The 14,441-nt window shown below is 56.2% G+C and overlaps 1 protein-coding gene across 3 annotated transcripts in view; it reads right to left on the bottom strand.

The window, feature by feature from the left end:
• Positions 1-14,441, bottom strand: part of CPNE2 (copine 2) — a 40,311-nt gene that overhangs the window by 11,459 nt on the left and 14,411 nt on the right. For 2 of the 3 annotated variants that reach the window (XM_039880936.1, XM_039880937.1), the window contains exons 3-12: positions 13,872-14,051; positions 12,148-12,222; positions 10,236-10,307; positions 8,987-9,070; positions 8,621-8,710; positions 7,586-7,684; positions 6,958-7,044; positions 5,561-5,620; positions 4,261-4,394; positions 2,190-2,244 (exon numbers count right to left, since the gene is read on the bottom strand). In XM_039880936.1, the coding sequence (XP_039736870.1) occupies positions 2,190-2,244; positions 4,261-4,394; positions 5,561-5,620; positions 6,958-7,044; positions 7,586-7,684; positions 8,621-8,710; positions 8,987-9,070; positions 10,236-10,307; positions 12,148-12,222; positions 13,872-14,051 (936 nt within the window). The remainder of the gene's footprint in view (positions 1-2,189; positions 2,245-4,260; positions 4,395-5,560; positions 5,621-6,957; positions 7,045-7,585; positions 7,685-8,620; positions 8,711-8,986; positions 9,071-10,235; positions 10,308-12,147; positions 12,223-13,871; positions 14,052-14,441) is intronic. The other variant, XM_039880938.1, reaches the window with a different exon arrangement.

Here is a 14,441-nt window from a genome sequence, read left to right as displayed (position 1 = left end):
ACTACAATGGATGTGCTGGAAGTCCAACATCTCCACTCCACAAACAAACAGGCCCAGAGAGGGGAAGCCAGGCGTCAAGGCCACGTAGCAGGACAGGCCTGAGCCGCGGGCCCCTCATGCCTTGAGAAGGGCTGGCCCCCGGGCATGAGAGGAGGGACTCGGCAGGCATAGTTCATCCTAGTGGGTGGGCGGCCTGAGGAGACCCCACCTTCTTCCAGGGACCGGTCGCTTCTGTTCTTTGTTCTTTTGGCCCTAAATGCCTGGCACGGAGCCGGTCCCCTGATGTCCCTCTTGAGCCCTGTCCCTCCCTGTCCAGGGGCCCTCTTTACCCTGTCCCCACTCTGGGCTCCAGGTGTAAGGGCCGGCAGTCCTTATTGCCATGGCAACTTCATGACCATCTATAGAGATGAAGAGGGGGGCTTGTATGGAAGGGGCTGAGAGAGGAAAATGGTTGCCAGGGAAACAGGCCTCCCTTGGGCCAACAATTTCCCGAAAAATCAGATTTTAGGAGATTTTAGAGACCAAAGGGGAAAAGCCCCCTTCTGACAGGAAAGGATTAATATTTCGCTTTCTGAGCCACCCAATCTCTTCATTCCCTACTCTGTGCCCCTCTTTGGGGGAGGGTCTGTCCTGGGGTCGGGTGGGGGGGGCTGTGGGAGGTCACTGTCCACACCCGAGGCCTCTCAGGTCACCTACTCCGGCAGTTCCATTTCACAGGTGGCAACACAGGTTTAGAGAGGGCAGGGCCAAGGCATACTGAGGCCAGGGAATAGTGAGTGAGCCACAGCAGAGGCAGGGACAGATCCGGGGGACAAGAAGTCCAGCTGTCCGTGGCAGCCCAGCCCCCTCCCATGCTGGTTGCCTTGGTTTGCCTAAGAAATGCCAGTAAACAGGACAAGCTTCCTGGAGCCCACACCAAGCCGATTAGGGGCCCCTGGGGACAAGCCAGTCTTTGTCCTGGAACTCTCTGAGGCCTGTGACAATCGATAGCCAGTTAACCCCACCTGATCCTGCCCGGCCCCTAGTTGGCCAGTTACTTAAGACGCTGCTCCCTGTGGCCCTGGCAGGGGCAGGACAGTGGAGGGAGGTTGGGAGGGAGCTGACAGGATCTCAGACGGACTGTCCTCTCTGAGCCTCAGTTTCCCCATCTGTACAGTGGGAAGAGTCATTAAACTCTGCTCTCCTCCCCCACACAGACCTTCCTTCTGCCCAACCCCTCTTTTGTTTTACGAACTCTGGCTCGTTTCGAAGGTCCGAGCCCTCATGCCATCTCCTCAGGGACACGCTTTCTGAGTCCCTCAGCTACTGCCCAGAACAGGAAGGAACCGAAGCCCCAAGGGCAGGCAACTGGGTCTCAAGGTTCTTCTAGCTCCTTCCAGCTTCCAACCGTCAGAGAACCAACACCTCGAGGCCTCAAATTCACTGTCAACAAATAAGTACTCGCAGCTCAGTGCTCAGGGAAGGCCTCCCAGGGGAATGATGAGAATCGGCGTGAAAACTCAGTGAAAGGGAGCGACAGGCCAGAACGTCACACGCAGAAGCCTTGAGGTGGGAAGGAAGGAAAGAAGGTTCATGCGGCAGAGTCAAGGCGCGTTAGAATGAGAAGGGACGGGGAGGGGCCAGGAGGGGCCAAGCCTGGCGGGGGTGGAGAGACAGAGCATCTGGCCTCTCCCAGCCTGGGCGCTACAGCATCCCTCTGGGCACGCCTGGGCCCTCCAGCCTGGCCAAGCCCTGGCCTCCCTAGAGTTGCCCTGTGACATTTCCAAGGAGGCTTTTGCACAGGAAAACATCTCATTGAGCCAGAGTTCTTTGAAAGCCGGCTGGTGTCCTAGCAACCGGCTCATGCTGGGCCTGGCCGCACCAACCCACCCTCCTCCCCTCATACACCCCTGGCATCATGGTGTCTGCCCAGAAACCCAGCTTTGGTTTCGCAGGATCTTGCCCCACTCCCCAAAATGGCCAGCAGACCAAGTTGGGGGGAGGGGGCCGGTAGAGACCTTAGCTGTCCTGCTGGTTAGGAGGCCCAGGGCCTACATGGGATTCAGGTGGAGACATAAGGGCGGCTCCGGGGGAACTCAGAGAAGGCAGGGCAGCTGGGCCCCGGCCCCAGGTCTTTCCAAAGCGGATCTCGGAGAGGTCACACACATCAATCCCACCTCGGCCGAGCGGAAACAGCCCGCTTCACTCACCTTCCAGTCCGGGGGCAACTGGGCCCCAAACCCTAGAGCCGGAAACATCTTATCACTAATGAGGAGAAAAATAAAACACCGTGAGACACTCCTCCCACCTACGGGCTCCCCTTCCAACCTGCTACCCGGGGCTGGCCCTCTCTCCCTTGCACACTCCCAAGGATAGAAAGAAAAAGTTCTGTGCCAATGACCTACGGAGCCAAACCCACCTCCGGCGTCTGCGAATGCGTGGCTCGACCGCATCTACTCCTGCGGCAGAGACTGTCAATCAACCACGGCCTTCTAACCAGTAGGCCTGGGTGCAGCTTCTAGGTCCTTCTCAAACTGAGGCTTTGGGCAGCTACTAAACCACGGTCACGATGGAAGTGAAATGTACTGGCTGACTCAACCTCCCTTTTACAGCTGGGAAAGATTCTCCCGAAATGAGAATCCTGGCTTGGCATTCAAGGCCCTTTATCGTACAGCCTTAGGGCCTAGTCTCCTTCCACCTGCCCTCTCTCATACCCCACTGGCCACTCGCTGTCCCCAAACACACAGGACACCTTAAAGCTCCAGCTGCAATCCTGTTGCACCCCCTTCTGAAATACCTCTCTTCAATCTGTTGCCTGTGGCAAACTCCTACTCATCCTCTCAGGCCCAGTTCAAATGGCTCCCTCTCTCCGGGGGTTTCCCTGATACCCCCAGATGCCTCTCTTTGGTGCTGCCATAGCGCCTGCCGCACATGTAAACGGGTCTCTGGGAACTCCGGTGATTTCTTCTCCATTTTCCCCACCAAGTAGGAAGTCCCTGAAGGCAGGGACCATTCACTCAACATGTATTTATTGAGGATCCCCCTGGCCGTTCCGTGGAGGACAAACTGTCGGGGGCCCGGGCGGAAGTGGGAAGACCGATAAGGAGGCTACCTACACGACCTGGGCAGGAGGAGATGGTGGCTCAAAGAGGCTGGCTGCAGTGGGGTGGAGAGGAGAGGTTAGATTCAAGTATTCGGAAAGGGTTTGCTGAAAGGGTGATGGGGGAGATGAGGGAAGGAAGGAAGTGAAGGGTTTGGGGTGAGTTCTGGTGCCTCTCGCTGAGATGGTGAAGACAGAGAGAGGGGCAGGACTGGGGCAGGTGTCCAGCAAGGCCTCCAGCTCACTGGGCCCTCGCTAAGCCTGGATGCCCCTGAGAAGGCTCCGTGAGGGGGCTGAGCCAGCAGCTGAATCCAAGGGTCTCTGGAGCAGCCACAAGAGGCACCTCTGCCCAACGGTGCAGATAGAGACTTCCATCTCCCCAGCTCTGCATGCTCTATCTCTCTTAATGTGGCCCAGAATCACAGCCACCCTGGGAGTCAGATGCCGGTCCTCAGGCTACCTTTCTCGAGGTCGAGTGCCCGTTCTTCTTGTCAAATCCCTGCTCCTTCCTCCCTTGCTCCCCATAGTCATTCCACCCTCTGACCTGAGAGGTCCCAACAAGCACCATCTGGGACAATGATGCCACAGCCCACAAGTGACTTCCGGATCCTCCAAGTCCCTCTGGACTTCGCATGTGACGCATCCTGTTGATGGCCACACCCCCTACAAAGCTTTCTTTCACTGGCTTTGCACCCCACCCCACACCCCCAAAGATCTTCAGGAAGCATGGTCATGGGAGGAGGGCCCCACACACGCTGGTTGCTCCTCCGAAGCCCCCGACAGGAGACTAACAGGGCGTTAGGTGCTGGGCCTAGGAAGCAGAATGCCTGGGCTCCAGTCTCCCTGATCTGTGTGACTTTGAGCAAATTCTCCACCCAACCCCAGGCCTCCACTTCCCTAGCTCTAAAAAAGGGCAGTTGCAACAAGAGCAAATGAGTTTCGTCTTTTATCTTGACTCATTTTCTTACTCCTCGGTGTAGTGTGTGGAGAAGGATCCCAGTGTGGATCTGGGCTCAGTAAGAGGTCAGCAATCGATCAGCAATGTCTGCCACAGGGATGGGCAGGGCGATAACAGCACGCACGCCTCTGAGCAAGGTTTGATGATCTCTGGCTTTGATAAGTTGAGCTTTCCCAGTTGGATGGAGCCTGAGCTGACCTTCAGAGTCCCTCCCCAAGCTTACCTGTCATAGTCCTGAATGATCTGCCCAACAGCCCAGATGGCCGACAGGTATTCATTGGTGCCCATAGGGTTGATATAGTGCAAAGAGGAAGGGTCGAGGGGATTACCATTGGAGGCTGTGAAGTCTATTCCAACCTGCAGAGTGGGGGGTGGGAAAAAGACCATCCAGTATGGCCAGACACCCCGGCTCCCTATCTTACCCACAGGGAACAGAGAGGATGATGGGACATGGGAAGGCAACTCATCTCCCAGCCCCAACCCACCCTTCCATAAGACGGTCTGAGACCTGGGAACCGTCTGGTTGTATTACTCCTCTGGCTCTCAGGCCGTCTGTGGCTCGCTATGTCCTAAGCATAAAGTCTGTTGCCCAGATGTGAGATAAGACCAACTTACAGCCTCAGATTCCTTTTTCTCTCACCATCCCTATCGCTGCACTCATCTGTTCCCATTTCCAGGCCTTTATTCATTAAGTTCCTTCTACCTAAAGAGCCGGGCTATCTGTTCCGCCTGTCTGATTCTCCTCCATCTTTCTGGCCCAATTCAGATGCCGCTGCTCCACGAAGCTTCCCAGACACCTCGCCCCTACCCCATGCCATCTCCTCATCATCCCTCAGACTACCAAGGGGCCTGGGAACCTGGGTCTGCCTGGTGGGGGCAGTGCCTGTCTCCCCGGTCAGACTAGGTGCTCCCCAAAGGCAAAACGCACGCCTCCAAGGAGCCAGGTTCAGGGCTGGGCACGGAGCAGTGGTCAGGTGCCCCACAAGGACTTGGGCTGTTGATGGGCAGGGAACAAGTCTCCATCTGCTCTCAGCCCTGAGGGAACCCCAGCCCAGCATCAGGGGAGAGCTCCCTAACGAGGTGATCTCTGTGCCCTGGCGTGTGGGATGGTAGGGCTGCAGCCACAAAAAGTTTCCAGGGAAGTGTTCTAGACAGGAGGACTAGCAAATGCAAGGGCCTAGGACAGAGTGAAGCTTGGCACATGGCAGGAACAGTGAAGGTCAGTGTGGAAGAAGCCCAGTGAGCAAGGAGGGGGAACAGATGAGGCAGGAAGGCCTGTGGCCAGCGAGGAGGAAGTTGGCTTTTTCTTCCTGAAGGGATGTAGCCAGTGGGCTGGGTAGCCAGTTACATGCTGACCTGCAGCTAAGCCCCGACTCAGGCCCAAGTGCCTATGCCAGACACACTCCCTGAGCCGGGGCAGTCCTTCCTGAAGTTTACCCAGCCCCTGCTGTAGTTCCGGGCCAAGCCCTTGCGGGGGTGAAGGGGGGCAGTCCTCACTGGGATGTGGGGTTGTGGGGGCTTACGGTGAACATGAGCTGGCAACCTCCCAGGATGTAGTCCAGGAAGGAGTAGTCCCGGTTTATCTGAAAGGAATCAGGAAGTCAGTGGGTCCCCGCCTGGCACCCGAGGGCTGGCCCTCTTCATGGATGACCTCCAGGGGGCTGCTGTGCCCTGACACCTTAGTAAGGTGGTCATGGAGACCCAAAAAGTCAGATTCCAGAATCTGATCTGATTACAACAAACCCCAACTCTCTCCAGAACAAAGCTCTCAGAGCGACAATTCCCAGTCGGTGGGGGACAAACACACAGGTTACACGGATGCTTGATGATGCAGGCAGGATCCTGGGCCCAGCATCCATTACACCTACCAATTATGTGACGGAAAGAAACAAGTTGTTGCTATTCGGTCCTTAAGCTCTCTCTAGCCCTTACCAACTTTTACTTTTAACAGAGAGGGCCAGGCCACTGCTCAAGGCCTTCCTCTGTAAATTAATAAAGCTGCTAAACTTTTTTTCTTTTTTTATGGTCTTTGCCTCCTTTTGGCAAAAGATACTGGCCAAAATTTTGCTGGAGTTATAAGGGTTCCTTTCAAAATGAATGTATTTAAGTAAAAAAAAGGAACAAAAATGGGGGAAGGGGTTGATGACAAAAATATAATAAGTAAGGCAGGTGCCAAAAAGCATGAAAGGGAGATGCGAATGACAAATTTCAGAAACAAGGACCCGAAATCATGATGCTGGAACCTGACAGCTGAACTCTCACGGAGCACTTCTGCATTGTGACCTCACCAATGAATGCTCGTGTAAACCCCAGCGAGACAGCGTGGGCTCCAGACCAGGACGAGGAGGCCTGGGGTATGGGGCCTGCCAGCTGGTAGAGCATCAGGATGCCAGGCCCAGCATCGAAGGCTCTTGCTGCCTGATTCCAGCAGACACCAGGCTACCCACGAGGCCGGGGGACCTGGCCCCTGACCTCAGCCTGGACACTTCTGGCGTGAACTTCGCTGCCTCTCTGGGCCTCAGTGGCCCTAGCTATACCACGGGAGTCAGGTACCTGACCCCTCCCTGATGTCACTGCCAGTGGACAGGTGCCCTGGCCCCATGTCCTCTGCCCCTCTGATGCTGAACACACGGTGGGTAAGCCACCCACATGGGAAGAAGCAACTCGCTACAGTTACTCTCTAACTAGGAGGGGTCCTGAAAGGTCATCTCGTGCCCCCCGGACCTCCACATAGGACCGTGATGTGAGACTCTTTACCCACTTTACCTCATTAATTTCCCCATTCTACAGATAAGGAGACTGAGGCCCATACAGGTTAAGCTCAGAAGGTGACAGAGTCAGGACTTGGCAGAACTAGGATTGGAACCCAAGCTTAGCTGGCCTTGCCCTGTGCCCCCTCCCCCACCCTCCGCTGGCCTACCTTGCAGGAACGTAGAATGATGATGCCTGAGTTTTTATAATTCTTCTTCTTCCTCTGCTTCTTGGGGTTGATACACTCAAACTCCAGCTGGACAACACAGGAAGAGAACAGACGCTCACCTCGGGGTCTCCATGGAGACTGAGCCTCCCCTGGACCCCGAAATCTCCTCCAAAGTGTTCACCAGGGGCAGCGTGCCTCCTCCAGGAAGACTTCCTGGACATTCCCACCTGGAAATTGTTCCTGCCACCTGGGCTCACACCAAGCTTTGCCTGCCCATGGTAGGAGGAGCTGTGTTTACCCACCACCCCTAGACAACTCATCCATGTCATGTCTACTCATGTACCCAGTACCGTCACCCAGGGCCCAGCTTGTCGGGGTGAGTTACGTGGACAGCTCCCGAGTACTCACTATGCTGGGCCCTTTGCCTGTATCACCTCGTTTCTTTCCCACACTACTTCTCTTCCTTCATTTGACAGATGGGGAAACTGAGGCTCAGAGAAATTGAATGTCTCGTTCAAGGTCATACAGTCAGAGAAGTGAAATCTGGGCCCCAATCTGCCTGATCCAAAAGCCTGCGCCCCTTCCCCCTCCCCTGCTGAGGTCTCGGGCTCACGCACGTGCACCTTACCGGGATGCCATCTCGAGCCTCACGCATCTGTGACACTGAGGTCTGGAACTCGCCGATGAAATCGTGGCCCCCGTCGTTGTCATAGTCATAGCACATAACCTGCCAGAGGACAGTGAGGTCCAGTGAGGTCACTCCAGAGCTGCCCCCCAAAGAGGTGCTCTCCAGCTCCTCTCAGCTTCCTGAGCAAACCCAACGTCTTCTAGTGGTGCCTCCGTCTTCCCCTGGCATCTGCCTAGCTGTCCTGGGATGACATCATTAGCTCCTGAACTGCCTCCTGCAGGAAGCCTTCCATGATTTCTGGGAAGAAGAGAAAGTATGCCACCCCAGCAATGGAGGCTGCACCCTCCGGTGCAAGAAGCTTGACTCCTCAGACACCCATCACTTGGCTCCTTATCTGTCTTGTGGCCCACCTGGCTTCATGGGCCATGACCTGTCACCCTGCCTAGACTTTTTCCCCGTGAGATAGGCAGAAAAAAAAACCCTGGCTTTACATTCTCTCTAACTACATGGCACTCCTAGGAGGAAGACAGGAGTTATCGCACTCATTCTACTGATGGGTAAACCGAGGCTCTGGGAGGAAAGCACTTGCCTGAAGTCTCACAGCAGCAGTACTGAACACAGAACTGAACCCAGGTTTCCTAAGATGCTGTCTGGGGATGCCGGCCTGGCCCAGCGGATTTGCTCTCAGACCCGCCCCTGAGGACCGAGGGGTTTTAGAGACGAGTAATCATTGCCCCCATCACTGCGACAACGCTTGGTCATTTCCGAGGGGTTTCTGCATTCGTTACCCTAACTAGCAGCACTGCAGGCTTCGGGGAGAACAGGATGGTCACTCTGTTTTAGACAGAGCTTGGGGCTCTGCCCAGGTCACTCACAGGGTCAGGCAGACTCGAGATGAAAACCTAGGGGTCCTGCCCCTCCCCCAGGTTCTCTTTCCCTCTTTATAAGAAAGCTTTGCCAGGGCACCCCCAGAAAGCCTTGGGTAGATGGGGAGGCTTGTGGGGTGGGGACTAGGGCTTCCAGGGCATCCCTCACCTGGATGGGCTTCTCCATGTCCCCATCACACAGGGACACCAGTGGCACAGTGAATGGCTTCCACACAGGATCCAGCGTGTACTTGATCACCTACAGGACAGTGAGGGACGAGGATGAGCTCGGGCCCGGGACAGCATTGCTCTGGGGTTCGGGGTTGGGAAACGGAATGGCAAGATGGAGAGCCCCACAACCACACTTCTAGGGATGCCAGTGGGCATCTCTGTGGCGGGGAGGGTCCCTTGGGTGCCGTCATGGGTGTCCCTGCACACCGCATGGCTGCGGGTGCACGGCCCCATCCCGAGCCATCGGAGATGGCTGGACTTCAGACCCACTGGCCTAGAGACCCCCGGGCCCCCACGCACCCACCTCAGTCCTGTGGACCAGCATCCACTTGCCATCATCTCCTGGCTTATAGAATTCGAGAAATGGATCTGACTTCCCAAAGAGGTCCTAGAGGAAGCAGGAGGCGGTGGGTGAGGGAGAGAAAACTCTGCCGGATTCAGAGAGGAGAAGGGCATGGCCTAGCTGCCTCCCCAAGCCCAGTGGCAGGGGCAGGGGCTGGGGGCGGAGCCAGCCTGGTCCCTCTCTCCTCAGCCTCTGCAAGGCTCAGCAAGACGACTGCAGCCCCGTGGGACCAACTGCCTCCCCCAGGAGAAACCACCCCGTCCTAAGGTTACCACGGCTCGTGCTCAGAGACCCTGTTGCCTGTAGCCGACGGGAGCTACGATGCCAACATCTTAGATTGGGCAGGACTTCAAAAGGGTGGCTGTTCCCAGTGCAGGGGGAGGCCTCTACCAGGATGTGGTTTTAATTTATTGTAGTGGGAATCTGAAAAATAGCAGCTCTCCCAGCACGTGACAGAAGGGACAGGATGTCTTTTAAAAACCGATTTATTTATTTGTTTGTTTATTTATCGTTTTAAAGTGTCACTCTGAAGAGACTATATTCAAGTGGAGGAGACAGGAAATAAGTAAGTAATATGTGTTAGGCAGGAATTAGCGTTAAAGAGACAAGGAAAGCAGGAGGGGTGAGAACTCGGGGACCGCTACAATTTCAGGGAAGGCCTTGCTGAGGAGGTGACATAGAACACGGGCCTGATGGAGGTGAGGGGGCCATTGCGAGAATATTCAGGGAAAAGAACATTGCAGGCGGCGGGAACGGCGAGGGCAAAGGTCCTGAGGCAGGAGGGGCCCCGGTTGTAATCCTGGGGCTCGAGGAGGTTGATTCGGCTGAAGCGTAATAAAGGTCGGGAGAGTGGAAGGTGTGGGGTCGGGGAGTCGGGGGCTGTGGCTACATCAGGTGGGGCCCTGTATGTTACCGGAAGGATCCTAGCGTTTACACAAAACGAGACGGGGCGTCCCAAGGGGTGGGTCTTGACAAGCAGCCATGTTTGAATACCTCTAAGACATGAGAAACTCATTACTTCAGTGATGAAGAGGTACTAATTTGGGGTGGCTAGTAGAGCCCTGTGCTACGAGCTTGTCCCTTGTGTGTATGGTAGAGGTGAGGCCCGGTGATAACAATGAAATGTGAAGCTGCAGGGAGTAGGCATGTGACCCGGAGGTGGGGGAAGGATCCTGCTCCCCGAAGGTGAACCCCCTCTTTCCCACCTCACCTTCTTGTCCAGCCTCCTGCCCGCTAGACTCAGTGTAATGACCCGGTTGTCTGACAGCTCCTGGGCAGCAATCTGTGAGGCCAGAGGAATGTGAGGGGTCAGGACCTGCTCTTTAGACACCCCCGGCGGGCACAGGGTGCCCCGACTCTCCAGGGCTAAGGGGGAAGGGGGGAGGGGTAGCGCCAGGCAACCTTGAACAAGTCTCTTTTCTTCCACAAATATCAGTTTCCATCTTCTGAAGAATGGGGTAACCCATTGGATATGAGGAATCAGAAAGTGACCCCATGTGGCTCAGCAGAGGGGGCCACAGGATGGTGAGGGGAGATAAAGCAGAGACCAGACGTGAGGGGTGGTCTTGAGCCCTGGGGAGATGTTCTGGACCGGGGAGCACCCTGACAGGCCCCCTCACCCTGACAGGCCCCCTCACACCCCCACTGCAGACCCAAAGCACAGCCACCTGAAAACACTAAGGTATTGAGAATTCCAGCGACTTCGCTGTGCAGCTAGGGAAACTGAGGCCCAGGGCGAGGATGGGAGCTAACCGAGCTCCCTCTGCTGTGTCATCAGCTCACCCTGTCGTCTATCGTCTATGCCTCCGTCTATGCCTCCCCAGCAGCCATGGCCCTCTGGCCCCGGCCCAGCCAGTGACGGACAGGCTGGGTGGCCCCGGGGCTGTCATCTGCCCTTTCCAGCCTCTGAGGAAAGCCCTCTGGCTGACAGCAGCAGTGTAAGCTGGGTCCTCTCTTGTCTAGGGCTTCCCTTCCCTCTCACACCTCTAGGATGACCTCACGGAACATGCTTCTCCACCCTCCTGAACCACAGACAGTGGCCAGGCTGGACGCCCCTCTTCCCTTCCTCTCCTCCAGCCGAGACTCGCTGTGGGGTGGGTTCTATTGCTGCACCCATTTCACAGAGGAAAGAACAGAGGCCTAGAGAGGGACGGGTGGAAATGCTGGGGGCAATGGCGTACCAGGCTGAGTCAGTCTGTCAGGGTTGGCTTCCAGGTAGAGGGGAACTAGCTTGTGAAGGCTGGGTGATGGGGAGGTTTTGAACCCTGAAAAGGTCGGGGGAGGGTTGGGAGAGGACATGCCAGGTGACAGGAACTGTGGATAAAGGCCTAAGGCATGGGCAAGGTATGCCAAAAATACAGTTTGCCTTGAACTCAGGGCACGTAGGGTATGTGCAAGGTATGCCAAGAATACAGTTTGCCTTGAACTCAGGGCACGTACGTGACTGGGGTAAAACATGGCTGGGGCAGGAAACGAGGTGGGGACTGCCAGGTCCCTCACGGCAAGGTTCCACAGGCCGTTAAGGGCCAGGGAGGTTCTAGGGCAGGGGAGTGACTCCATGTGAACACACGTAGGTTTGGCCCTCCTCCTCCAGCATGTGGAGGTCCCCGAATCACTCAGGCTCTGAAGGGGGACAATCTAGGGGATAATCTCATGCCTCTCTGGGCTTCAGTTCCCTCATCTGTAAAACAGGGTTTCCACGCTTTCTGGGAGTCTGTGAGGACTAGCAGCTCATCCACACAAAGGGCTCGCACATCGCAAGAAATCATTGCACATGAGGAATCTCTGCATGCTGCAGCCACAGCCAAGCTCCGATGGGCAAGGCACTCCTGAAAGACCCCCAAGGGAGCACGGACAGGGGCCAGTCAGTGCAAGGCAGGGATGCTCGGAGAGCTCTGGAGGCCTCAGGGACCAGTAGGAGCACCCCTGCCCCGGGCCCCTATCCCCAGCTTGGCAGCCCCCAATGCATCATGTGTGGAGCCAGGAGCCCGTTGCTAAGAGACCTGTTGCTAAGTTGTAAGTTGGGCCTTTTTACTCCAAACAAAGCTAGTGATTATCCTGACCCAGAGGCGGGGAGAGGCTGGCCGGGCAGGAGGCAGAGGGGTTGGAGGGGGTGTTGGTACCGTAATCAAGCCCTTCCCCGCAGGCTTGTCATTCATCAGCAGCAGTGGCCGAGTGATCTTTTTGCTGGAAACGATCTGGGGGGAGGAAGGAGAGAGGAGCTCCGTGAGGAAAACTGCTCATCAGGCACCGCTCACAGCAGCTGCCCTGTGCCAGGCGAAACCTCCGCCTGTGTGATCTTCATTACGGGAGGCAGACAGCAGCCATTGCTAACCCCAATGGGTAGCAGAGGCGACTGAGGCCCAGAGAGATTAAGACACTTGCCTGAAGTCCCACAGCTCGGATGGAATCTCAGGAGTCTGACTCCCATCCCCCTGGCTACCCCCAGAAAAAGGCTCTCGCAGGGCTCACATTCTGGAGACAACCGTAGGGAGTCTCGTCCCCTAACTGCCTCCCCCAAAGCCATCCACAGACCCCATTTTCCTCTGATAAAGTCCTTCTGTGCATTTCCATTGGTTTGGATAGGAAATACACTCACACAGGTTCAGCATCAGTACAACAGAGAAAGGAGGCGTGGACCACGCTGTAAAGTGGCCTGCCCACCAGCTCCGTGCACCCCACTCCCACACCCTTCACAGACCCCCCCCGGTTCTTGGTTTCTCAGGGCAAATGCCCCGAGTATGCTTTGTGCTGATAGAAGCATGCTCCCGTTTCCCCCGTGCCGATCTTTCTCTGCGGTCCCCTCCCTGCCCCTGTCCACCTGTTCTGTGCCACTGTGCACCGCAGCACCTGGCTCCCTGTCCTCTGGCTGGCGGGAGTCCAGCCAGTGGGGACCTCGGCAGGAGCAGGGCGAGCGGAAGGGGAGAAAGGCTGGGTTGCGGTGTGGTGGAAGCTTCGTTGCTTGTCATTGGCCTCAGCGGCAGTCCAGAGACCACAGCCACTTCCTGCCCCGCCCCTCCCTCCAGGCTTCGCTGGTGTCAGGCCCTGCATAGGTGTCCCCTCCCGTCGTAGGTTCCTGGCCTCTGTCCGCTCAGCCTGAAACTCTCTCCTCAGTTGTCGTGTGTGGACACGCAGCATGGCGGGGACCCTGATGGATGGCCCACTTCTCGAACGGCTGTTGGATCCTTGCTTTTTTCATTGAACATTATCTCTGGGAACCCAGGGCATTTCAGTCTCCATTAGGACCTCAGAGCATTTTTCATTTTATTCCCTCACCCGCCCTATAAGCTGGGCAGCCACCATTATCCCCAAGTGAAATATGAGGAAACTGAGGCCCAGAGGGGGTGGGGCTTGCCCAAGGACACGTAGCCATAGAGGATGATCAGACCCTGTGTCAGGGGCTCCTGGCCTTCCAACCTCCATAAGCTCACCAAGGACTGAGCTGGATGGGAAAGCGTGGCCCAGATAGGCAGAGGAAGCTGCCCAGGGTCACGCTGAGTCAGCAACGAGTGGGACTACCATGGTGTCATGGTTACTGGTTGGATGCTCCTACCCCAGGATGTCAAGACCATGGCTGATCACTGCCTCTAAAATCAGAAGCGCTGGCCACTTGGGGCCCCAGTTCCTGTGTGGCAGCATTGTCTTCCAACGCGAGCTCTTAAGCCTGGCCCCCAAAACCCACCATACTACTCCCCTTTTTTTATGCCTGCTGGCCCAAAAGGCTATCTGTATTTGTGATGCCACCTTGGGAGCCAACCAGGAAAATGGAGCCAAGGAAAGCAGGTGGCAGGAGAGACTCTCTCCTTGGGACAGTCCCGGTGACATCTGGGGTAGGGGCCCAGCTCACCATGCCCAGGCTGCAGGAGAACTGGCCCAGGAAATCATGCTCGTCGAGCTGCATGCTGGACTTGTCCTGGTCGAACAGGGCAAACTTGAGCTTCTGCACCTCCTCAAAGTGGTAGTCGAGGACGAACTTCTTGGAGAATGCGGGGTTGAGGTTGTTGACTGCAGTTTCTGTCCTGTCGTACTGGCAGAGCGGGCAGGGAAACAGGAGTCAGAGTCAGACTCAGGTGCTGGTTCAACCCTTCACAGGCTGCTGGAAATCATTCTGCTAACTGGCTGAACACTGACTCTGCCACGCATTTAGCCAGTTACCTGGATGACTACAGCAATCATTACTGTCAGCTCACTGAAGCACAGAGAGGTCAAGTGACTTACCCAGGGTGGAACAGCTAGAGGGGCAAGGCCAAGAAATGAACCCAGGTCTGACCCTCTGGCTCTGGCTCCATATCCAGATGCCAGAATAAGAGCTGGGGCCCTGTCCCTGCCTAGGTAAGTGACAGAGGGCAAGTCCCTTTTCTCATCTGAGCCTCAGTTTCTACTTCTATAAAATGAAGAGATTTGACTCTGTGGTTTT

The sequence above is a fragment of the Pteropus medius genome, unplaced genomic scaffold (assembly GCF_902729225.1).
Source record: "Pteropus medius unplaced genomic scaffold, Ma_sr-lr_union100, whole genome shotgun sequence".
Classification (NCBI taxonomy): domain Eukaryota; kingdom Metazoa; phylum Chordata; class Mammalia; order Chiroptera; family Pteropodidae; genus Pteropus; species Pteropus medius.
This window is presented reverse-complemented; position numbering and strand designations above follow the sequence as displayed.